The sequence below is a fragment of the Heterodontus francisci genome, chromosome 9 (assembly GCF_036365525.1).
Source record: "Heterodontus francisci isolate sHetFra1 chromosome 9, sHetFra1.hap1, whole genome shotgun sequence".
In the NCBI taxonomy this organism is placed as follows: Eukaryota; Metazoa; Chordata; class Chondrichthyes; order Heterodontiformes; family Heterodontidae; genus Heterodontus; species Heterodontus francisci.
Window position 1 is genome coordinate 86,619,544 of NC_090379.1, and position 26,805 is coordinate 86,646,348.

The window sequence follows — 26,805 nt, forward strand, 5'->3', positions numbered from 1 at the left end:
CTCAGTCTCGCTTGCAACAGCCAAGGAAAAATGCACCGACGTCAAAAAATATTTCCGGAATCAGAATTTTGCCCAATGACGTAAGGGCTAGTGGAAACCCAAATAAGTAGAATAACAAAGAAATCGACTTTTTAGATGATTCGACATAAGTAGATATCAATATGTTGCTTTGTTACATACTTTGTTGAAATACAGTGCTGCCACCTTTAAAGCAAAATTACCATAAGTATAAATTTATTTTGTGATTAAGAAGTGCAATAAATACATTCTGGACTCTTTTACATCGCATTAAATAAAGGAAAGTTACATGTTTGTTTTTGCACGACTGAAATATATCGAGCATATGTATTCCGAAGGCAAGTTCTGCCGTGAGGATGAAATGCGGTTTGGACAATCGGTGTGAAATGCTCGCACTCTGTCTCCAAGTTGAGACCCTGTAGAGTCGAGGCTCTAATCACACTCTGCTCCACTCGAAATGAGACGACACACTTCCCCCTACTGGAGAATTTGCTAACAGCCCGCAAACTCAGGACCTACACATGTCAGCGAGCAAAGTAGATTCTTGGAAGTCTTGAACACATCTTTCATTTACTTGAGATTCACAATTTCATCGAAATGCTTTTTAAAATAATTTTCTTAAACCACGCCATCACATTCCTATTATAGGAAACTTAAAATATATTTTAACACGTTTCTATCATTTTACTATATGAAAGTTTGTGTGTGTGTGCTGAACACGACTTGTCTGGGTTAGGGCGAAAATCTGGATCCAGTGAGCAGGGGGTGAGCCTGGCTCCTACCTCTCGGTAATATTATTGGAGTATTTTGGCTCAGGTCCACTGGAATCCGCCTAATTGCTTTCTTTGCTGCGATCTGACTGCTTTGGAACTGTATCCCTCTTGTTGTGAGGTTACTGAATAAACACAAGCTTGCTTCCTCCCAGGTCGCTGGTGATTGGCAGAGGCTGAATGCGAGGAATGTGAGAGGGTATTTAAAGGAGCCGCACTCCAGCTGCACAGTAGTATCGATCTCCGGCACTTATAGTTTCAGGGGCTGCTTGTTCACGGAGTTGGGCGGGGGAATAAAAGCAAGTAACGATTCGGGTCTTTGGGAAACCAAGTAATCAGATCTGTACAAGGACTCGCTGCATTTAGGATTTGTCACTGGCATCTTTTACCTTACGCGGAGCTAACACTCTTGCACTGTTCATTTGGAGACTGAAAGGCTTCTGGTACCGGTCAGTGAAAGTCTACTTTCCTCTCCTGACTAATAATAGCAAATTCTTTTTTAAAATTAAAAATGATTTTATTGTTGCAAACTATATGCAGCTATAACAAAACGTTTTCCCTCATCTTTTTTATGTCAGGTTGTAAGTTCTTCTTCTAAAATGAAGCTACTACAAGGACTCTTTCTACTTTTAATGATCGTTGCCTGCTCGCCCAACCGGATCCAAGGTGAGTTAGGTTTCCTTATTGCAGTTATTTGTGTGGTTGGTGGAACGGCAGGCAGGTGTCTCCTCGGAACTCTCCTGCTATCGAGATGCGCGCATTAACTTTGTGCCCTTCTCCCTTCCCTTCTCCTCTACCCTACAGACTCCGGAGTGGACGGGGTTTTTGATCTGTTCGACATTACTGGGCTTACTCGCAAAAATGTTGGCGTGCACATGGTCAGAGGACCCGAGCCCAGCAGCCCGGCGTATAGAATCCTGAACCCCGATATCATTGCCCCGGCTTCAGAGAACAGCTTTAGTGACCTGATCGACCACATCCAGCAAGAAAAGGGATTCATCTTCCTGGCCACGCTGCGCCAGATGAAGAGGAGCCGGGGGACCTTGGTGGCCATCGATACTCCAGAAGGGGCACGAATCTTCGAGATCCTGTCCAACGGCAAAGCAAACACGCTCGACCTGACCATCACCATCGAGGGCAAACAGAGCATGGTGTCCATCACTGATGCCCCTCTCGCCAATGCCCACTGGAAGAACCTCACCCTGTTCGTGCAGGAGGATGTGGCCACTCTCTATGTGGGATGTGAGAAGGTCAACCAGGTGGAGCTGGAGGAAGCCATCCACAAAGTGCTGAAGCATGGCGACTACAAACTGAGACTGGCCAAAGGAGGAATGGGTCTCAGGAATAACTTCCAGGTATGTGAGAGGCAGGGAGGGAAAGAGATGGACAGAAGCAGCGACACACATACACAGATAGACGGCGGGAGGAGCAGACAAAGACAAACGCAGAGAGGAACAGAATCAGAGTTAGAGGGGCGGGCAGAGAGACGCATACCGAGAGAGATGGCATCTGAAAGGGTGTTTGCATGTTAAAGAAAGTGAATGGAAACAACGGAAGGCTGAATGAAAGTAGCTTTCACGTTGCTTGTAGAGCACTGAATAGTTTGAAAATGTTTACCTGAATCACTTTTGCATGAATTAGGAACAGAACTTTATATAATGATGGAGCATTAAGGGTGGTGGGAGTTCTCATTTTTACCGAAATAAAGACGTTAAGTTGCTGGATTTTACACTGACATATTAAATAAAACTGAATACAGTCGAAAAACCAGGGCGATTTGTGACTGGGACTTTGAAGTGGCTCCAATGGTGTTTGTTCCTTCTCTCTGCCATTAGGGGGTTCTGCAGAATGTGCGATTTGTGTTTGGAACCAATATGGAAACCATCCTGTTGAACAAGGGCTGCTACAGCTGTAAGTATTTAATACGAATCTCTCCAGGGGAATCTTCAATGAATGCCGCCTGTAGAAGTGCTGCCAATATTCTTGTAACACACTGAATTACAGTGGCACTGTTTAACATGAACGGGTATTGTAGAAATATAATAAAAAAGCTATAGCAGCAAGTCAGTGAGCCACAAAGATGGTCCCAACTTTCCAGCTAAAGGCTGACCCTTAATGACACAACAGCGATTGCAAGGAGGACTTAACTCATGCAATACCCTCCAGAATAGCCAGCCATGTATTTTATGTGGGAAGCTGTTCTTGGGATTGCACCACAGCTGATCCAGCAACATCCACTGTCAAACTGCATGGCTGACTGAAGTACAGGTTCAGCTACTGTATTTTTTGGGTGGGGAGGACTGATGCTTTCTTCCTACCAGGCTTACTGTTAACAGAGTTTTAAAAGCTATTAACCCTATGCATTGAAGCAAATATAACTCCAATCAGTTTACTTACCCACCCTCTTGCTGAAACATTTGAGAATGTGTGGCATTGGGTGGTGCCTTTATGAACCTGCTCCTCTTTTCCAGCCACTCGTGGGATCGTCTCTTTACCTATTGGGGGCTCTGAAAGCCCAGCGATCAGGACCAATTTTTATGGTCACAAAACCAAGGATCTTCAGATGGTCTGTGGCATCTCCTGCGAAGAACTGTCCAGCATGTTTACTGAACTCCAAGCTCTCAGGACTGTGGTCACTCAGCTGGTTGACAACGTCCAAAAAGTGGTAAGGAAACTAAAGCAATTAAGCATTCCGTAGGTTAGCTTTTTAACTTTGCATGGGCTATAATCCTCTGTCATTGCCTCCTCCTCTAGACTGCAGAAAATGAATTGATTGCAAAAACAATTGGAATCAAACATATAGGACGATGCGTTCACAACGGCATGACCTACAAAGATAAGGATCAATGGAAAGTGGACAACTGCACAGACTGCACCTGTCAGGTAAAAGTGTGCAGCGCTTGATCCAAGCCAAAATTTATTTGCTCTTTGAAATACAACTATAACAAAGATTTTCAGAGATGTAACATTGTAACAGCCACTTGAAAAGTTGTATCACTTAAAAAAAAAAAAAGACATTGTTGGGAGGCAGCATTCCGATTGAAATCTGCTGAACTAGCAGTAGTAAATTGTTGCTCCAAAGCAGTAGCTAGAACCCCTGCCAATGCTGCAAAAACAGTTCAAAAATATCCATAGCTCTGGGTATTGGGACTATTTGTATGTTGACTGTTAGTTTTTGAGCAATATTTGAGTATCTCTAGTGAAACAGTGTCCAGTCAATATTCTTGGGGGGGGGGGGAAGGCCTGTGCCAAATATGAGCTGGACCAAATTTAAGGAATCAACCGCTTGGAACTATATTAAAAGCTTTTTCCAAAAAATGTGAAAGCCATAATCTTTGTAATTCTATCAGGGAGTAAATTTGACCATAATGGAAGTGTTCCTGTGTGTTGCCCAATACTGATGGAAATCAACAAAATATGTGGGATGGACACATAATCTGGCGGATGCTTTCTGAGCAATCTATTACTAAGATCTTCACTTCCTGACTCTGCATTTTTAAAGACTTCCAGTGCAGTAATAAGGGTTTTCTGGTTCCTCACTATCACATGACATTATTCAGCCTCCATCATTTGCTAGCTGCAAGCCAAAGTGAACCAACATACAGATTTGGAAAAATAAATACCTAGTTTAATCAGCTGGTATTATTTGGTTTTGACAGATTGCTCTGCAATTGGCACTGCTGTCAGGCGTATGTTTGCAAACGCGCGTTAGCCCTAAGGTTGCTTACTCACTTTATTTTTTTCCCTTCCTCTTTTCAGTCTTCAGTCACCTTTTGCCAAAGGATTTCCTGCCCTACTGTATCCTGTGCTGATGCTGTAGTCCCAGATGGGGAATGCTGTGCCCGATGTCCATGTACGTCCCAGTGATACTAATTTTAAATTATAAGAAATGTATACTTGAAGAGCTGATGGGTATGAGTACGGGGAACGGTGGGGGGGGAGGGGTCTGATACAGGGAGAGGCACCTTCAAAGGCAAAATATTGAGTGAATAATGTTGGCATTCAGGCAATAGATTGTCAACTTATGCATCCTGTGGTTGGAGTGGCCCTTTATGGGGGAGGCAGACAGTTTAAAGAAAATACAAGAATTCTATAAACTGCCAGACTAGGCTGCAAATAACAAGCACTTGAAATTCCCAGTAAATTAAAGTTCTCTTAGTTTTTTTGTTGTGGAATTTATTAGATTGTATTTGGAACTAATTATGAAATGTTGCCCATAAGTATTTGTACAGCGGCATCTGCAGCAAACCCCAATAGAAATCAGGTACAGAAGCGGCAGAGGTTTGAAACAACAGAAAGCAAAATAACTTGTGTTTTTGGAATATTATCCACATTCTGCAGAATCTCACTAAGTCTGGATGATCCTCTACTTACCCAGTCAAGGTGATAAGAGATTTTCTGTTGCTTGACATCTTGACGTGGATTCGTTTTGTCATAATCTAAGGACAATGAGGGTTGAAAGTCTAGATGTGAGTTAAAAAGACAGCAGGTGTCATCTAAGGACGTCTGTGGGTGTTAGCAGGTGCTATGAGCAAGTACATTTGACAGAAAAACATGTACAGACTTTAATAATATGGTTAGGTTATATTTTAAACATTGTCTGAGGACGTTCAATAGCATAAGGTGCAACAAGCATCTTTCATTTCGAGACTGCTGTTGACATACACTTAATTTTCTACAGCAATTCCAAATGAATCTGAGGCTGGTTGGTCTCCATGGTCTGAATGGACACATTGTTCTGTCACCTGTGGAATTGGAACCCAGCAGCGAGGCCGCTCCTGCGATCGGATTAATAGTGACTGTCACGGGACCTCTGTTCAGACTCGCAGCTGCCATTTAGAAGAATGTGACAAGAGATGTGAGTTTTGCTCCCCACTAGCACTGCAACTCCCTCCCTCCCTAGCCACCGCTACTACTTTGCTTACATGTGCCAATAAGATAGTGGATAGCGACATTTAATTTTAAATAGAAGCACACCTGGCCTTGTAGGTGCATAGTTAAATTTCTTCCATTTTATACAAAAGCATGAACCCCAGCTAACCAAGCTGAGCTAGTTCAGGGAAATTACTGTTACACAAAATAAACTGAGTCCAATAGATTCAGGTCTCCATTGTACAAAATGCTAACTGACAATCTCAGAGCAGGAATAAAAATGACCAAAACCAATATACTGCTACATAAAATGGACAGTTTAAGTATTATTATAGTGACACCATTCTATGCTTGCTTAACTTGCACCTACTTAAATTGCTGGTTTAATTCTTGAGTTTAGTCCACTTACCATTGAATGTTGGACAAGTAGGCTACTTTTACACCGATGTTCAACAAAACAGTGGTTCCTAATGTTTTCTCCTTGTTGTTCCAGTCAAGCAGGATGGTGGTTGGAGTTATTGGTCCCCTTGGTCGTCATGCTCAGTGAGCTGTGGAGCTGGAGTGATCACTCGAATCCGTCTGTGTAACTCACCAATGCCACAAATGGGTGGCAAAGAGTGTGTGGGAAAGAAGAGGGAAACTGAAAAATGTGAACAGGTCCCATGCCCAAGTGAGTATTTGTTTAGGGTGCAGAATCTTGCATGTACATACTTATTTATCAAACAGTATTCCTAGCAAAAGCTGAAAATGAAGTCATAAAACATGCGACTGATGCAAAATCCTCAAAGCATTTCATTTCATTTTTCAGTTGATGGAAACTGGGGTGTCTGGTCACCATGGAACTCTTGTACCGTCACCTGTGGAGGAGGAATACAGAAACGTACACGTCTTTGTGACAGTCCAACACCTAGGTATGAAGGCAAAAACTGTCTGGGTGAATCACGGGAGACTCAGCTGTGCAGCAAACTGGAGTGCCCAATTGGTAAGCATGCATGTTTTCATAGTGTCTGCAGTTTAATAACAGTTTATTTCTTGTTTCAACTATGTGTCTCTGGTGTGTGTCCTACAACACTTTAATCCACATAAAGTCACCTGTGTAAATCACCTGTATTACAGACGGATGTCTATCCAATCCATGCTTTGCTCACAGCAAGTGTACTAGCTTCCCAGATGGCTCCTGGAAGTGTGGTCCCTGCCCTCGTGGTTACAGAGGAGATGGAATTCATTGTGAGGACATTAATGAGGTGAATATGCACTGTCTGTGGAATGAACTGTACATTTTTGTACACTGTAGATTTTAGTTGTATACATCAATTATTTTTAAATCTCTTACAGTGCACAGATGTTCCTGACACCTGTTTTCAAGTCAATGGAGATCATCGGTGTAAAAACACCGATCCAGGTTACAACTGTCTGCCCTGCCCGCCACGATACACTGGCAATCAACCATTTGGCAGAGGCATTGAAGATGCTACAAAGAACAAGCAGGTGAGGTTAAATTATTAACTGGGCCACACTCTTGTTGCCCAAAGCAAAATTAATTGCAATTAGTCGGTGACCCTTTTTTGAGTCCGTTAAGTCACCCTACAATGTAGGTCTGTCTGCAAGGTAAGATGTTGCCTGAAATATTGGATAGTAAAGCTGTGAATAGTAGTTTACTAGAAATTCAAATGATCAAATCAATCTGTTTTGTTTGATCTAGGTCTGTGAGCCACGTAACCCCTGCAAAGATGGGACACACAACTGCAACAAGCATGCCAGATGTATATACCTTGGTATCTTCAGTGACCAGATGTTCCGCTGTGACTGCAGGCCTGGTTTTGCTGGCAATGGCATCATTTGTGGAGAAGATACTGACCTTGATGGTTGGCCAAATAAAGATCTCACCTGCGTAGTCAATGCTACTTACCACTGTAAAAAGGTAATTTCTCATTGCTTCTAAATTAGGAGCTGCCTGACATTTTTTACCATCTCAATTTCATTACCAAGTGAGCGTAGTCTTAGATTAATAGTCGCTTGATAGTACAGAACTTGAGAATTGCTGAAAATAGACATGTTGTCAAAGCTTTTCGTTTTGCACTCATCAGAACAATACGCAAGAATAACCAATGTAAGGGAAACAAAAACTTACACTGCATGAGACGAGAGTGCTGATTGGCAAGTGAACTTTGATAGAGGTGTTGCCATGGAGAATGCACCAGCTTATGGTGACTGACAGTTAACTGCCAAGCTTTGTTTGAAATTTAAACCAGGCAGCTTGAGTCTGGTCAAGGCATTGCCCTGAGGAATGAACCAGCAAATGAATCAGAGTTCACTTGCCAACTAATCGGCACTCTCTCCTCATGCAGTATAAGTTATTGTCTTCCCTTAACATTGGTTGTTCTTTCGTATTGTCCTGATGAGTGCAAGACTAAAAGCTTCGACAACATGTCTCTATTTTCAGCAATTTTCAAGTCTTAGATTACTTATGGTGCTTTAGTTAAAAGGTGATGGGTTTCTGTCATCTAACACAGGGCCTTTACAATAAAGACAACATTTTTATACCCTTGGGACAAATAGTGTATTGATGTACTGAATGTGCACTCCAAACAGTAAGTTGAGCAGTAAAATATCATATGTGGAATTAACTTATCAGTTTATGGTGTAATAAATCTGTATTATGACAGGAAAAAGACAGGGTGTAGATTGTATAAGAAATTTCTGCCAGACTGTCATTACCATTAGTTCTAAATGACTTTTGCTTGGATGTGTGAGCACAAATTTTTTTGTTGTACTGCTGGCTTTTGAAGTGGAATCAGAGAAAATGTCAAAGCACAAGTTCTTACAGCAGCTTCTTTTTATGGCATTACATTGACAAGTCTTTGAACAGTGTAATATACAGCTACAATACAATCCCTCCCCTTTTGATTTACAGGACAACTGCCCATTCCTCCCCAACTCTGGACAAGAAGATCATGATAAAGATGGAACTGGCGATGCCTGTGATAATGATGATGATAATGATGGCATTCCAGATGAGAGGGTAAGTTGAGAGAAAGATATTCTACTCCATGCCATTCTGCAATTGTAGACAATACTAACAAAAAGCACATTCCGACCTATGACATTAATTCAGAGAGAAAAAACATTTCTGCTGCAGAATGAAGGCGAGATTCATTGGGAGCTATGCAACCTGTACACATAGCACGCAGCTGGCAAAACTGTCTGGGCCTTGTCTCGGGTACCTGAGAAACCTACTTGCAGAGTGCAATAACATTCAAAGGAAGCTTTCCTCTGACTCTACCCTTTGTGTTTTCATGCCCACATGCACATAAAAAGATTCTGAGACAGAAAGAGCTTCAGCAAGCAAACACTAGCTTCTGAGATTCTGTTCCAGCAATTTGACACCTAGGTGTCCATAACCATCCCTCTAGGTTTCAGTTGAATAATAGGGGACTTTGAAAGAACATCTTTCCAAATTAAACACAGTCCACTTATAAATTTAAGTGAACATTGTCCTTTCTTTTATTTAAAACTTAAATTTCGATCTAATTGTCTGACAACATTTTCCTCAGGACAACTGTCCATTCCTGTTTAATCCTCGCCAATATGATTATGATCGGGATGATGTTGGAGATCGCTGTGACAACTGCCCTTACAACCATAACCCTGACCAGGCGGACACTGATGCAAATGGAGAAGGAGATGCCTGTGCCATAGATATTGATGGAGATGGTAAGAATGCTCTATTTGCAAGTTAGACTGCAAATTATCATATTTTGACATCAGTAGTAAAGGCTTAGAATCATAGCATAGAAGGAGGCATTTGACCCATTGTGGTTGTGCTGGCTCTTTGAAAGACCTATCCAATTAGTCCCATTACTCCTGCAAATTTTTCCTTTTCAAATATTTATCCAATTCCCTTTTGAAAGTTACTACTGAATATGGTACCACCAGGTGGTGCATTCCAAATCAAAACTCGGTCTAAAAAAAATTCATCTTTCCTCTGGTTCTTTTGCAAATTATCTTGCATCTGTCTCCTCTGGTTACTGAGCCTCCTATCTGTGAAAACAGTTTTCCCTTATTTGCTCTCTGTTAAAACTCCTCAAATTTTTAATGGCTCTGTTAAATTTCTCCTTGACCTTCTCTGCTGTAAGCACAATCCCAGTTTCTCTAATCTCATCACCTAATTTATTATTTTACAATTAGAGGGTCAATGTAATGCTCAGGAAGGTTCAGGAAAACCTTTTTTTTAAATATGTAACAGAAACTCAGTTAAAAGAGATTTACTCTAAACTTCCACTTTTTTCTGAATAATATTCCTACTAATGTTTTTGCTTTCCAGGCATTCTAAATGAGAAAGACAACTGCCCTTATGTGTACAATGTTGACCAGAGGGACACAGATTTAGATGGCATTGGTGATCAGTGTGATAACTGCCCACTAGAACACAATCCAGATCAAGTAAGTTTTTCATTTTTAAATAATGCTCATGAACAAAAACACCACTGTAAAATTAGATTAAGTTTTTTTTTTTAACTTTCAAAATTGCACTACAATGCTTGTTATTACCTTTTGATATCTGAGGAAGCCTACAAATTATGGTGAATAATGAATATCTGAAATCTGCAGTCATTATGGTTAATGATTTCTGCCTACAATCAGTGATGGTGTCTAAGTAATTTTGTTCGTGGCAAGTAAGAAAAAAAGGCTTTCAATCAATGTGCATTGCCAGTGGATATGTAATTATTAAATTCAAGTCATTTAACCTCTTTGGTTTTGTAGAGATGATTGTAGTTCTCCCTGTTGCTAGTTTAATTTCAACTCTGTCTGAATTAATAGTGGATAAACATGGCAAGAATATTTTTGATAATGAATCCCACCCCTGAGACAACAAGATTAAGTTGTAATGTAATGTCAGCCTCTGTCTGTCTGTAAAGTTTTGGACTGCATCCATGTAACCACCACAAATCTGAGTTTTAAATTGTTTAGCCTTTTACATTCCAATCAATTACATCTTCCATCAGATTACAGTGAAACTAGTACTTCATATTTAGTGTTGCAGAGTTCAAGATTTTTTTTAAACACCCATGATCCATTTAATAGAAATCTAGTTATGATGTGGCATATGGGAGATTTAAAAGCAACTCTATTCATTTTACGGCAGTTAAGGTTATACTGTTAAGGATGGCGATAGTCGTTGAACAGAGTTTAACCTACAGACAAAATCATTTTAGTGACAGTGCAGACTAGACTGGAATGAGCATTAGTCAAATGTTTTCTGTTTAAATGTGCATTTATCTGGCCTACTGTAATAATCCATAATTTACTGCTTCACTCCACTTAGTATAATGAAAGAGCCAAAACTCTGCATACCATACTGAAATCAACATTGTTACATAATATGAACTGTAAAATAAGCAGAAATGGTTGGCATTTCAATTTCTGCAGCATAATTATGTTGCTAGGAATATGAGCAGTACAAAAGGCAGAACCTAATGGGCTCCAGTCAATGTAATTGTAACAGTATAGTGACACCAGCTTGTAGAGTCACTAGTCAGCCTAACACTTTGTGTATCTAGCTGCACAGGGGTTGCAGCAAGATCAGAGCAGCACAAAACTGTACCAATATAGTAATAGAGAGATACAGCACTGAAACACTCCCTTCAGCCCATCGAGTCTGTGACGACCATCAAGCACCCATTTATACTAACATTAATCCCATATTTCCTCTCCCATCCCCACAATTGTCCTACTACCTACACTAGGGGCAATTTACAATGGCCAATTTACCTATCAACCCGCAAGTCTTTGGCATGTGTGAGGAAACCGGAGTGCCCGGAGGAAACCCCACGGTCACAGGGAGAACTTGCAAACTCCGCACAGGCAGTACCCAGAACTGAACCCGGGTCGCTGGAGCTGTGAGGCTGCGGTGCTAGCCACTGCACCGCTGTGCCGCTCACTGTACTGTTCCAAATATACATGGATTCAGTTTGGGCTTGTAATAAGGAATGTTTAATATGTAATTCATCCTTGTCTTTGGTAATATCTATATTTGATTATTCAGAACACTGGTACATAATCTAGAGTGTCAAATATGGACTAATATGCTCATGTTATCTAATTTCAGACTGATTCAGACTCTGACCTTGTGGGAGATAAATGTGACAACAACCAGGATATTGATGAAGATGGTCACCAGAACAATCTAGATAATTGTCCCTACATCCCCAATTCCAACCAGGCGGATCATGACAAGGATGGGAAGGGCGATGTCTGTGATCACGATGATGATAATGATGGTATTCCTGATGAGAAGGACAACTGTAGGTTGAAAGCCAACCCTGACCAAATTGATTCTGATGGTAAGAAAATAAGAATTCAATGATAGTAATGTGGTTATTAGCTTTTTTATTATAAACTGGAACCAAATAACAAATAATGCCTGAGACTAATGGAAAAAATATTCAGTTAAGTTTTAAGGATACTTTACTTTGACTGAAGTCAAGTCACTTCTCTTTTATTCAGGTGATGGCCGAGGTGATGCTTGTAAGGATGATTTTGATGGGGACAATATCCTGGATATCTATGATGTCTGTCCAGAAAACTTTGAAATCACTGAGACCGACTTCCGCAAATTTCAGATGGTACCACTGGATCCAAAAGGAACGTCCCAAATTGACCCTAACTGGGTGGTCAGACATAAAGGCAAAGAGTTGGTACAGACTGTTAACTGTGATCCTGGCATTGCTGTAGGTGAGTGGGTGTATGCTACACATAAATGTAAAAAAACAAAATATAAATGATCAGACTATGGCTGAGATATTTGAATTGTGCCCAAAATAGGTGCAACTTAACAGAACAATTGCTCTAGGCACTGAACTATGCCAGCCTGAGGCCCAAGCCAAATTAGCTTTTTTATTTCATTTAAATGCCACTAGCATTTTGCAGCTGCCAAGTGACACCCACTGTAGTACTAGTAATCGGACAATATGGAAAATCAGTTGGCGCTCTCTCGGAGTCAGTTGGTAAGTCACAACTGGGGGGGGCAGGAGATCTGGCTCAGGCTTGCGGGAAGGCAAGTGACAAAAGCATTAAGAGCAGGAGCAAGTTTTTTTTTTTTTTTTTTTTTTTTTTTGCAGGCTCTGAGTCCCACTAAAATTAAAACTTTATTGGGGTTTCCTTTTTAAGTACCACTTTCGGCCACTCAACCTATGGTACAGATGGATGGAGCTTGAAGGGCAAGAGTTCCACCAATTTGTACCTGCATTTTGCAGTCCGATTCCTACAACTAGCATAGGATGTCTATATGCATATTTAAGCAGCCTTGCATCTGTTTCAGGCAGCCAGGCTGTTCAATTATTTACAGGCCTTCCTGAATATGGCATCAGGTTGGTACATGGGTATCAAAAATGGCAGCTGAGTTCCATCTCCTGTTGCCCCCTCCCCCACCCCCAACATCCCTCCCTCCCCCCCCCCCATTTGACAAAATGGGTCGTCACGAGTTGAATTTCTTCTATATATTTTATCTCTTGCTAAGAATGGCAGTCAGCCAGCTTACTTTGACATAGGAATAAAGTTCAAAAAAGGCAGTGAAGTCACTGCCATCATTCTTGACTGCTTATTTATAGCGCCAGTCAAATTTTCAACCTATATCTATTGAAGTCTGTAATTTATAGTGTTTTAACAGCCCTCGTGTAAAATTATGTATTGCTCTTTATCAGTGCTTAGTATTCTTTTAGGACAGATGTTAGCCTACATTAAAGTGAAGTGATGTGAAATCTACCTACTAAAAGTATATTAATATTCACACGCACAATAGGATTCAGTATTCACATTCCTGAAGTAGATGATTGATATTGTAAACTTTTTTTAAAAAAAAGTGAGGTTGTGTGCTATATTAGCTAAGGTAATTACTGAGAATTTGAAGTATTTGTTCCTGAATGAACTTAACCATATACAGATTGCTAGTGAAAATGATTTATTGAAAAAGACCCTTTTTTTTTCTTTGATAGGATATGATGAATTCAATGCTGTGGACTTCAGTGGTACTTTCTTCATCAATACTGAACGAGATGACGACTATGCTGGATTTGTATTTGGGTACCAGTCCAGCAGTCGCTTCTACGTGGTAATGTGGAAGCAAATCACACAGACCTACTGGCACGATTCACCAACCAAAGCACAGGGATATGCTGGACTTTCTATCAAAATGGTGAACTCTACAACTGGTCCAGGAGAGCACTTGCGTAATGCACTCTGGCACACTGGGAATACAGCAGGACAAGTACGAGAACTTTCTGTGCACAGCATAAGTGTTATACGGACACAAAATGCATGTTTTGCACCACACATTACAGACAGATGAAGTGACATTTGGGTGACACATCATGGGTACAGCTTATAGTAAGGCTACCATGAAAATCAATAATCCTTCCAAGAGATTGTTTTGAAACTGCAGCAAGGAAAAGTAACATAATGAAAGGATAAGGATTAGAATAATTATTACAAAGTATCAATACAGAATAAATTATTTTTACCTGAGTAGGCAAAACATTTTGTTAGGAACAGACATGGACCGTTCAGCCCATTCAGATTGTTCTACCATTCAATTAGATCATGGAATTGCTAAACAAAGAAAAAACTTTGGTCCATCTAATTCACTTTCTACCATTGTCATGGTCTCATGATGTAATGATCATGGAGTTGTTGACTAATCATCGCAATCGATCTCTATCAATTAGTTTACAACAGACTCAGAAATGACATGAGGGAAATCCCTGTGGTGGAGAGCTTTGGAATCCATAGCTGCAAAGTCATCCTCTTCCTCCCAAGCATGCTGCATTTACCATTCTGTGCTGTTCATTTCTATAATGTTTGTTATTGATTAAGCGAGCACTAAAAAAACTTGTAAAATGCATTGATATTTGCAGTTAGGAATAGCCTAAACAGAGATTGTCAATTTTCTATTTGACGATATATTAAACCTCTGCACACACAGCTGTTTGTATTTTTACCATTGTAATGAAACTATTAAGTGTTGAATTTATTGTCTTCATCTGTTAGGTTCAAACTTTGTGGCATGATCCTCGTAATATTGGTTGGAAGGACAGGGCTGCTTACAGATGGCAGTTAACCCACAGACCCAAGACTGGATTCATCAGGTAATGAGCTCACAGCTTATGCTTTTCAATAACTACATTATTGACAATAGATAATTTTACTTTAATCATATAAAGGACTTGGGAACAGATTGGCTACTGAATCATAATAAATTGTAGATTGTTGCTTTGGACTGTGACGATCTCTGCAGTTAAGTTTTTCTTACATCAGATAGCTGATTATTTGTTATTCTTACTGCAGAGTTGTAATGTATGAGGGGAAAAAGATTATGGCGGACTCTGGGGCCATCTACGACAAAACCTATGCTGGTGGACGATTGGGTCTCTTTGTTTTCTCTCAAGAAATGGTTTACTTCTCTGATCTGAAATATGAGTGTAGAGGTAAGGACCATACTATTATCATTTTTACAAACAAATTCCAGCTCACTGCCAGAATTCATAGCACATTAAGGATTAATAGTATTTATCATGTGTGACGTTCCTTGCAATTCAGCATGGCAAAGGTTAACTGGGAATATATATTTCTTGTAAAAGTTAAAATTAATAAATCCCTTTTTATTAACAAGAGAACTTTGTTTTTTCCAATAAAATTCCGTAAATGCTAGAGAGCCATGTGGACCTGAGAATATGATGGTATTGCATTAGAGCCAGGGATTCTTGAGTTACACTGACTAATATTGCTGTCTTTTCATAGATTCATAATGTCAGCATTCCTGGATGTTTAAAAGCCGGTGTTGCACCTTTCTATTTTCTTGGAACAAATCCTGGGACCATTGTTTTCTTCTTCCTTGTTTTCCCCTTTACTCGTGGAATTAAAAGCACAAGACCTGCATCAGCTGATACTCACTGGATGTTATCAATATAAAATACAACAAGTCTGCAAGGAAATTGCTCCCTATATCACAACTGACTGTAGTCACTTGTTTTTGCTTCTGACAAATGCAAATCACGATCACATAAAATACCTCTGTTACATCTGGAAAGAGCTTTACTCAGCAAATCGTTAGTCATTCCAGTCCTACAACATCTCATAGCTCGAGGTCCCATGGAAGGAGATTGCACACTGTTAATGAGACTATCTCTGCTGTGGACTGTTTTTTTTTTAAATGCCATATTTGGTGAAAAGATAACTGAGGTTTAAAGGAACAGCATAAAAAAAAATTACAAAAGGGTGGGGAGAAGAACTGTAGGATATTTCTTGTATGTGAAAAATAGCTGGAAGAAACCATGGAGGAACTGTTACTTTTTTTTGTACTTTTTATTTGTTTCTTTGACAATAAATTAATATTACACTCAAAAGTGCAAACACTAGCAGCATTAGCTAGTTGATTCCATGTAAAGTAAAAATCTAATTTCCCCACACAACTATCCCACCTACCCTCTCTCCCATTCCTTCCCCCCTCCCCCCAAAACAAGCCAGTGCTCTAGATATGTGATGGCCAAAGTAAGCCAGAGGCTGGAACATGTATCTTGAGGTCCTGTTGCCAAGAAGAATGGTGGAAGATCACACAAAGCCATGATTCCCATAGGATGGCAGTGCTGTCAACTGGTGCATTTATTCCAAGTGAAACTAGTGCGACAGTAACAAGTAAGTTAGAAAAGCAGTCTGAGAGCACTCTCTTCAGCACCTATTCCGGCCTCCATGGAAGGGGTATCCGTTTTGAATACTATGCTTAAAAAAGGCACAAGCAGACAGTTGAAAGAGACTGCTCTTCTCATGAACTAATATTTGCCAAAGTGGCAAGTTGTTCTGCCTGTAGATAAAAAAAAAAATACAATTTTTAATGTCGTAAATTATTTATTTTCTTATCCTGGATGAAATAAGGTTGAAGGACACTTTAAAAAGAAAAAGGCGGCAGACTATCCATGAGAGTTTATCACTAGTCTTTGTGTGCGTTGTAAGATTGTAAATACAACTATTATTTATTAACAATGTTCTATATTGATGCTAGCTATAGTTTAGGATTTTTTTTTGTTTGTTTGAAAGTTGTGTCCTATTTGTTGTTTGCGAAGGGCAGCCCATGGTGAAGCTGAAAATGGGAGACTCTGAGTCTGTAATCAGCGTCTTTCTTGTAGGCCAGTGGGCCTTAGGATGCAGTTCTACTCATTCTGCTTAACAACAGAGTCACCCTTTTAGAAGAGCCTAGAAGCTGTTTTTTTTCCTTCACTACTTGTGCCCTTGGTACACGTGGATCTATAACTTTTCCAAAAAGTGAAAAAGGTGAAACTTCTCTATGTACAAATATTACCTCATTGTTGTATGATCGATAAGAACCTTTGGATCAAGCAGCAGAAAACCTTGCTCACGTGTCTAAAGTCTCTCGAAGCTACTGTAGTATAAAAAAAAAGGCTGTGTACATAGTCAAAAATTTATTTTTGCAGAAGAAAAATGTATTACCCCAGTAAGAAACAGCATTGAAAACAACAGACTTTCTCATGCTGTGGGTGTTGTCTTTTTTTTCTCCCCAAAGTTCTTGTACGTCATTGCTCTTTTTTAAAAAAAACAAGTTTGTATAAATTATTGAGTTTCTCAGTTGCAACTTGTAACATTAAGCAGGTAAACAAATCTCATTATTTTGTAGATAAGCTATTTAAGTAATTTATCGGGAAATGTTACCTAGAGTTAGTGTTTCTGTCTGTATGAACCCTTTTGCACACTGAATTGAAGATGTCGCTTTTTTTACATACTTTGTTTATCATTAGCAGTTGCTTCTTTTTGTACACCTCTTTAACCATTTTACATTTAAAACTGTTCAAGTCATACAGTGCTACTTGTGACAAAACATGAAATGACAATAAAACATATAGAAACCTATTCCAACCTTGCCTCCGTTTCCATTTCTTCTGCAATGATCAACACACCATTCAAGACTGAAGGCACTTAGTGAATGTATCCACAGATCAACATTCAAATTCCCACCACATCAGAACTCAACATAATTATCGCAATGCCTTTAGTAAATTAAAAATACATTTTTCATCTGGCACCAAACTATTTACTTAATGAGATTGATCACATGTAATGGATTTTAAAATAGATACGCTAATTTCTTTAGTTAAAGCTTCCAGTATAAATATATTGCTTCAAAACATTTTTAAAATCCCATGTTTAGTCACTTTCCACCCCTTTACTGCACCCCCCCCCCCCCATAACACTTAGTATTCCCCATCTCGAAAGCGATACCCCCCCACCCCCCACAATAACATCTTGCTCACAGGCCTCAGTCAGTCCTACTTGAGCTGACAACCAGGAGGTGCAGAGGAGAAGAAATATTAAACCCGCTGACTAGTTCTTCTGCCATCACAAAATGTATCAGCCAGGCAATCCAGTCGCAATCTGGCTTTGTCATGTTGGAAGGTACAGGCATGGCTGCAGTCCTACCGCTAACTGGTGAAAAATACAATTCTTAAGAGACAAAAGTAATCTTGCATCTTTTCAGATTTATGTATAATTTCTTTCCTCCCTCCCAATCCCCGACCGCAATGCCTACCACATGACAATAGTGTTTCTGTTTCAAGTTCTATCAATAAAATATTTTTCTTTAAGTGATACGTCTTTAGATATCTAAATGTCTGTCAACACAGCTCGCTCTCAACTCCTGAACCTCAGCATTAGCATCAGCATTACCGTTAGGCATCAATCCCAACTTGCTCACTTGCCTTACAAATCGAATATATATTCCGAAATATTAAAATGGTTCTTCAACTGAAAAGGTAGATATTTTACTGATCCTCTTCATTTGGTTATGTTGATGGTGAAGGCTCCAATACTTATTACAATAAGGCCCAAAAATTCAGCCCCAGATGTCAGATTCTGCACAGAAAGACATTTTAGCAAAATCTACTTCAAGACTAGTGCCTAGAAGTATTATACAAAAGCTCTCACACTTGGCATAATTCAAATATTGTATCTTAATCTCAAAACATGCATAATATCCCATTCGAGATCGAATCGGTTTGTCACTTTAACCCTTCCCTTGAGGATTATGAATGCAAAATTATTTGTGCAATCATGGAGAATGAAATAAGGTCCTCCATGTATAAGAATTTAGAGGAAATTTTTCGATAATGAAAAATGCATATTCACCACAGGTCCATCTCCAGCTATCCCCTTTTCTCTTTAGAAATGCCACCAATTGTTTCTTCGTACTGACTGTTTCAATGGTGGCCCCTGGTAACTTATTGTGCAAGTATATTTGACTATAAAGGTCAAAATCTTATTCTCATCTCAACATTTAATACAGTCGACTACAGGTGTGATTACAATTAGCTATGCAACATGCATATAGAGGGTCGGTCTGCAAAGAAATAGGCATGACAGTTACTCACTATTAATAGCTTGGATAAAAGTAAGTTCGGTCAAATAGTCTGGAGTCTTTGAGCACAAAATTCATGTCCATAGTGCCACTTTAGAGGGCGCTACAGAAGTCAATCACCCTCTTGGGGGTGCCCACTGTGTCACCAGTTGCTTCCAGCGCAGACCGCACAGCATGCCCTCTTGAGAAGGGTCCTTGTACGGGTGTCCCCTGCATGCACCAGAAGTAACTGAAACTGTGCTATCCTGATGTCACAGAGTTCAAGCAGCCCACTGCCCTAATTTGGACCAGACAGGTCCATTCAACAAACTGTACATCACTCACCAAAGATCAAGCATTCTCTTGCATGAGGAGCTCAGCACTAGTGTTATTAAAGGGCCAGGCACTCAGCGTGAAGGCAAGGTGAATTTGAAGAACTTTACTATTCTTTGCTATTGCAAAGAAGTACCCTAGAGTGCTTCAGAAGGTGTTGTGGTGAGTTCGGACTTGTCAGGGAGTGTTGCTGCATTCTCATAGGAAGGGCAGATGATTTGTCCACACAAAGGCATGTATGTGGGCTGTAGTTGCAGTGCCTCTGAGTCTGAAGGACGACAGGAAGATGGAGCAGATGCTGCAGAGAGGGTAAGCTTTACACGATGCCCTTTGCCAAGTTGGAGCTAGATTCCTCCATACTCTTTTGACAGTGATAAGAGGCTGTCTGGCAGGCCAACCAACACACCCAGTATCACAGTGTGCATACCCATCTCCTGTATGCTGCTCCATCTAGGTCCTCATCTGAACCCCCTGCAGCAGAACTCATCTGCAACCTTGCCCTCCCTGACCTGGCTGCAGCCCACATGCCTGGTGACTCACCACATGCAGATCCCAACTCTAGACTAGCCTGTACGTTAAATGCAGTGCTAGTGTCTGAGCTAGTGGTTGTGCGTCAGATCAAATGACAGGTCCCCTCATCAGTGCCATGCTGTTACTTTATCCTCCTGTGGCTGCTGTGGCTAGACAGGCTGCAGTTCTTGGGTGTCTGAAAGCAGAAAATGAGAAGCAGAAGGTTGCAGCGAGGGAAGGGGGATGGGGTGGAGAGCAAGTGGTCCATGGTGACACCATCAGCAGCTTGCTCACCATGCCATATTGCAGGATGAGGGTGAGCTGGAAGTTGAGAAGGGGCATAAGGCAGAAACATACCATCATCATCAATGTTCTCAATTATTCTGAATGCCACAGGCTCTGTCAGAGCTGGCCCTATGATGCGGAGAACCATCTCCTCCATAGGGCTCAGAAGATGCAGACCCCTTTGTCCCCTGCTGGTTCTGCTCTGTTCCTTTCCAATGGGTGCCACCTTGTTCTGCAAGAGAGTAGGACAAATGCCTGATTTTATTACACCCTGTTTGGGTGATATGCATGCCATAGTTAAAGCTGGAGGTGTGTGGCAGCAGTGAGAGGTGGGTGTGAAGCTGTCAGCATTGGTAAGTGTGTGAGGATGAGGTGGAATCTCTGGATGTTAGGCATGAGTCCTGACTGCCAGAGTCTGCTGATGGTTGAGGGATGGGGGTGCGATGCATTGAACACCGTGAGAGGGTGGTGGTGTGGTGGGTAGGAGATGTCATGTGAAGGTGTATTCACTGATCTTGACCACCTGCGACAGGTCATTAGACTTCTTGTGGCATGGCTGCCAGGGCCTTGGTCCAGATGTCAGGAATTGACCTCCCTGGCCACCTGCTCCCAATTCCTTTTGAGGGTGGTACTTGAAGGCCTCCTATCCTGCCCATTTTCTTACCCCGTGGAACCATGGTGTCTCTTCCCCTGTCCACCTCCACCATGAAGGACTCCAGCACCACTTCCAGGACCCTGGAGTCTGCTCTCTGCCCTGGGCTTCTATTTTCCTTGGTTAGATTTGCAGCAATAACAGTCGGCAGTACCCTCATGTAATTCAGTGCAATTTCCCTTTAAGAGGGACAGACTGCCTTTAAAAACAGAAGGCTGGCAGCACACGTGCTATTATCACAATGCTGCTTTGCTCTGTGCAGAGCACAGACATGGCCAGAAGCATGCAGAGGGACCCAACAGCACAGCAACTGCTTGGCCCAATTCTACCAAATTTACATGCTGCCTACCTACAACAGAAACAATGCGCGCAAGTCACGAAGTGTGACTCCTGCGCACCAAAAATGTAGCCCTTTCATTTGCACACCAAAAATGTAGCCCTTTCATTTTACTCACATCGGAGAAGAGTCTGAAAAGTTAGATTTTGAGAGGAAGGAGACAAGCAGTGAAATCTAGAATGGATGTTTGGATGGAGTACAAATGCTCCATCCTGATGGGCAATTTGGGTAGTTGTATTTTTACTTTGTACAGAGCTATTTAGGGAGATATCTGGGGGTGGGAGTGGGGGGTGGTTGGCTGGAATTCATGATGAATGATTTATTCCCTATTTAATAATCTAGACAGGAGAATTGAATGGATTCTCCTGTCACATCGACGGATGAGTGTTCAGCAAGGAGACTGGTTGCTCACCGTTTAGGTCGGTGTCGAATCATGTGTGATGTTAGACCAAATCTTGATTTGCAAATCAAATTGCAAATATTACATATGAAGTCACTGTTGGAGGGATGGGTGAAGGTACTGGCTTTCAGGCAAGCTTGCTTGTCCTGTAGGGGCCTGACACTGTTCTCCTCAAATGTTGAGATTGCTGGATGACAGACACTTCTACATTTGGATCTGTCCATGGTTGTTTTTCCCACGTAGCAGTGTTCAACTTATAGGCTCTGAGATTGGCTGTTAGACTATCTTTGTATCTAAGTTTGGGACACCCTATGGTATAGATTCCCCCACTCAGCTGGCTGCAGAATACCGCCTTTGGCATGCGGCAATCCTCCATGCGAGCCACACGGCTGATCCAGTGAAACTGAGCTCTGATGAGCATGCTCTCGATACTAGCTATGTGGCACCTTACAAGAACTTTGGTGTTAGGGATTTTGTTCTGCCACTTATTGCAGATCGATCTTAAGCAGCAAAGGTGGAATGTATCGAATTGCTTTATGTTTTGCTGGCAGGTTGTCCATGCCTCACAGCCATAGAGAAGTGACATGAGAACCAGTTCCTGGTAGACTTTGATCTTGTTTTAAGACAGACTCCATGCTCACTCCAAAGCCTGTGGGTGGAGCCTGCCAAATACTGAACTTTCTTTTGCTAGGTGATGGGCGATTTCATCATCCAATGTGATGTTGTTGGAGAAGATACTCCCAAGCTGGCAGAACTTCTGAACTGAGTTGAGGGGTGTATTGTTGTTTGCGTCTCTGAGGGTCCTAGAGTTTGTGGCCAGGGGCAGGTTGGTAGAAGACCTCTGTCTTTTTCAGACTTACTGTAAGGCTGAAGCATTCTGAGGCTTGGGCAAAGACGTCAAAAAGCAACTCGATGTCCTCCGGAGTGTGTGCTATGAGAGCACAGTGGTCAGCTGTTCTTTGATCTTTGTGTGAGCCTTGAGCCTTTGCAGATTGAACAGGTTGCCATTTGTCCTAGAAACATAGAAAAATAAGAGTAGGCCATTCGGCCCTTCGAGCCTGTGCCACCATTCCATACAATCATGGCTGATCATCCAAACTCAGTACCCTGTTCCCACTTTCTCCCCGTATCCCTTGATCCCTTTAGCCCTAAGAACTATATCTAACTCTTTCTTGAATATATTTAATGATTTGGCCTCAACTGCTTTTTGTGGTAGAGAATTCCACAGGTTCACCACTCTCTGGGTGAAGAAATCCCTCCTCATAGTCCAAAATGGCTTACCCCTTATCCTTGGACTGTGACCCCTGGTCCTGGACTCCCCCGCCATTGGGAACATCCTTCCTGCATCTAGTCCGTCCAGTCCTGTTAGAATTTTGCAGGATTCTATGCGATCCCCTCTCATTCTTCTAAACACTAGTGAATACAAGCCTAATTGACCCAATCTCTCATCATAGGTCAGTTCTGCCATCCCAGGGATCAGTCTGGTGTACCTTCGCTGCACTCCCTCCATAGCAAGAACATCTTTCCTCAGATAAGGAGACCAAAACTGCACACAAAATTCCAGATGTGGTCTCACCAAAGCCTTGTATAATTGCAGCAAGACATCCTTACTCCTGCACTCGAATCCTCTCGTTATGAAGGCCAACACACCATTTGCCTTCTTAACTGCCTGCTGCACCTGCATGCTTATTTTCAGTGACTGGTGCACAAGGACAGCCAGGTCTCGCTGCACCTCCCCCTTTCCCAATCTATCGCCGTTCAGATAATAATCTGCCTTTCTGTTTTTGCCACCAAAGTGGAAAACCTCACATTTATCCACATTATACTGCATCTTTGCAGACACTCTTCAGTGCACTGAAGAGTGTCTGCAGAGTCTCATCGACAGGTTTGCGGCTGCCTGCAACGAATTTGGCCTAACCATTAGCCTCAAGAAAACGAACATCATGTGACAGGACGTCAGAAATGCTCCATCCATCAATATCGGCGACCACGCTCTGGAATTGATTCAAGAGTTCACCTACCTAGGCTCAACTATCACCAGTAACCTGTCTCTAGATGCAGAAATCAACAAGCGCATGGGAAAGGCTTCCACTGCTTTGTCCAGACTGGCCAAGAGAGTGAGAGAAAATGGCGCACTGACACGGAACACAAAAGTCCGAGTGTATCAAGCCTGTGTCCTCAGTACCTTGCTCTACCTATCCAAATCACACTGAGGCTTCTCTGCATCCTCCTCACAGCTCACACTCCCTCCCAGCTTTGTGGTGTCTGCAAACTTGGATATATTACATTTAATTCCCTCATCTATGTCATTAATATATATTGTGAATAGCTGGGGTCCTGGCACTGATCCCTGCAGCACCCCACTAGTCACTGTCTGCCACTCGGAAAAAGACCCATTTATTCCTACCCTTTGTTTCCTGTCTGCCAACCAGTTCTCTATCCATGTCCTGAACTGAAAATGTACGCCTATGTCAAGATCTTTGAGTGTATACAAGAGCATAACTGAAATGTAGACAGAAAACAGAACTGGAGCCATTACACAGTCTTTTTTGATGCCATGGTGACACGAATGGTATCTGATAAGGAACCATTCTGCATCACAGTGGCCATCATGCCATCATGAAATAAGTGGATGACCCTGATCATCTTTATAGGGCAGTCTTATTTGACAGGTAAGAATGTGCTTAGTGGACTTTCTGTTTGAACCCTATTAAAGGCTAGACCATGAATTGGTATAAAATCTAACCCACAGTACATTTCCGGCTCTTCCCAAAAATTCATGAAAAGTTTGGAAGCAAATCAGTTCTTTAATTTCAGAAGGTGCACCCAATGAATCTGTCAGAAATATCTAAAAGTTGAGAATACTTAAAGTCTGTTCTTCAGATCTCATTACACAAGAATAAGGAAGATCTAAAGACTGCTTTCTTCTAGATCCTACATCTGGCCTTAGTCAGTATTGTTGTTTGTGATATACATAAATGATTTGGAGGAAAATATAGGTGGTCTGATCAGCAAGTTTGCAGATGACACTAAGATTGGTGGAGTAGCAGATAGTGAAGGGGACTGTCAGAGAATACAGCAGAATATAGATAGACTGGAGAGTTGGGCAGAGAAATGGCAGATGGAGTTCAATCAGGGCAAATGCGAGGGGATGCATTTTGGAAGATCCAATTCAAGAGTGAACTATACAGTAAGTGGAAAAGTCCTGGGGAAAATTGATGTACAGAGAGATTTGGGTGTTCAGGTCCATTGTTCCCTGAAGGTGGCAACGCAGGTCAATAGAGTGGTCAAGAAGGCATACGGCATGCTTTCCTTCATCGGACGGGGTATGGAGTACAAGAGTTGGCAGGTCATGTTACAGTTGTATAAGACTTTGGTTCGGCCACATTTGGAATACTGCGTGCAGTTCTGGTCGCCACATTACCAAAAGGATTAGATTAGATTAGATTAGAGATACAGCACTGAAACAGGCCCTTCGGCCCACCGAGTCTGTGCCGAACATCAACCACCCATTTATACTAATCCTACACTAATCCCATATTCCTACCAAACATCCCCACCTGTCCCTATATTTCCCTACCACCTACCTATACTAGTGACAATTTATAATGGCCAATTTACCTACCAACCTGCAAGTCTTTTGGCTTGTGGGAGGAAATCGGAGCACCCGGAGAAAACCCACGCAGACACAGGGAGAACTTGCAAACTCCACACAGGCAGTACCCGGAATCGAAGTAAATTCACATTCCAGCATGTATGGAAACAGATTCAAGCAAAAAATATAGAATTGCATTATTGGGCGTGTACCTGACATTTAAGTTTGAGTTCTTTGAAAAATTATTTGTGATGAAGTTAACATGCTTTATTATTGGATACTTGTGATTTTACTCTTTATGATCATCTTTAATGATCTATATGACCTATTACAGATGACACTTCTACTTCAACACCTCTTTCTCTCTCACCAAGGCTTGCTAAATACAGCACTGAGAGGAAATATGTAGAAGTGCAATTATTGATATTCTTAAAGCTTGGTGAGATCCTTATTTTTCTTAAAAATAAATCACTTTAAAGCCACAATGCTTTCTGAAACCTAATCATACAATTGATGTTTACTTGAAATTCAGTACCTAAAGTTCCACATGTAACATATATTAACTTTAATGACCCAAAATTTACTCAGAAAGACATACACCAAATGCTTTATCTCTACAGATGCAATGCAGAAAAACAGTACACTGAATGGAGTAAAGTGTTCATATTGCCAAATATTTACTTGGTCAGCATTACTGTATTTGTTCTTTGAATAAACTTGTGGTTTGGATATTTAAGAGACTTGTTTTATTAACACAAAGTGTTTAAATTACTTGTTATAAAGTGTTTTTTACTCAAGTTCACAAATAAACATTGAGCACTTCTTTATGCCAGATCAGCACTATTATTTACTTCTAAACAAATTTACCAAAAGTAATTTATCTAAACATGATCACTCCCATCTCTTACAGACCTGTAGCTTTCATGTACTACATAGACTTCACAATTAGTTTAGAATAGTGAAACTATCAGCAACAACCCCAAGAACAATGAAAGAATCTTTCCAATAATATGTACAATTGGTTGACCCCCTGCAGCCAATAGAACAACATGAAAAGAAGATGCACTGGAGGAAAATAGATCTTGGAGCTCAGGAAGGCCTTAGGTTTTGTCCAATAAATCTTAGACCATGAGAGCATTGAAAGGCCCCCCAATTGTCCGCAATTGAAGTGTGAGCCTTAGATAAATACAAAGCAAAGAGGAAGACCTCCTTCAGATACAACCAATTTGAGTTATATATTTTTTCCAATTAATTTTATATTCATTTGTTCAGACACAAAAGTGATATAGAACAGGTTTTTTTTGGCATGAAGAGTCAGCAGCAAGCACTTTTCAGGTATGACAAAGTGAAATGTAGAGTGGAACTGTATTCACCTTGTGTCAACAATGGGGCTTAACTGAAACTTAGTGAGTACTGTACTTTACAGTACACTGCAGTGTGAATGGTTCCATTTCTCACACCAGCTATCCAAGTAATATTTGAGGTAAGTGAGTGTGCCAATTTGTACCCAATTTTATACAATGTACCAGTGTCCAGGAGGAAGCTATTAGTGACTGTCTATACATGTTTCATATAGATGTGGATGCTTTGGAGAGGGTGCAGAGGAGGTTCACCAGGATGTTGCCTGGTATCGCGGG

The 26,805-nt window shown here is 41.1% G+C and overlaps 1 protein-coding gene across 1 annotated transcript; it reads left to right on the forward strand.

Annotated features, from left to right (window-relative positions):
- The first annotated feature begins 1,012 nt into the window (after positions 1 to 1,012).
- thbs1b (thrombospondin 1b) lies at positions 1,013 to 17,582 on the forward strand. The gene is made up of 22 exons (XM_068039422.1): positions 1,013 to 1,237; positions 1,367 to 1,454; positions 1,593 to 2,143; positions 2,624 to 2,699; positions 3,260 to 3,453; positions 3,543 to 3,671; positions 4,548 to 4,641; positions 5,470 to 5,646; positions 6,154 to 6,330; positions 6,469 to 6,642; positions 6,777 to 6,904; positions 6,996 to 7,148; positions 7,363 to 7,581; positions 8,575 to 8,682; positions 9,215 to 9,374; positions 9,985 to 10,103; positions 11,770 to 12,004; positions 12,168 to 12,395; positions 13,655 to 13,926; positions 14,706 to 14,803; positions 15,003 to 15,142; positions 15,456 to 17,582. Exons 2-22 carry the CDS (start codon positions 1,388 to 1,390, stop codon positions 15,461 to 15,463), a joined length of 3,507 nt encoding a protein of 1,168 aa, XP_067895523.1. The 5' UTR covers positions 1,013 to 1,237; positions 1,367 to 1,387; the 3' UTR covers positions 15,464 to 17,582.
- The last annotated feature ends 9,223 nt before the right edge of the window (positions 17,583 to 26,805 follow it).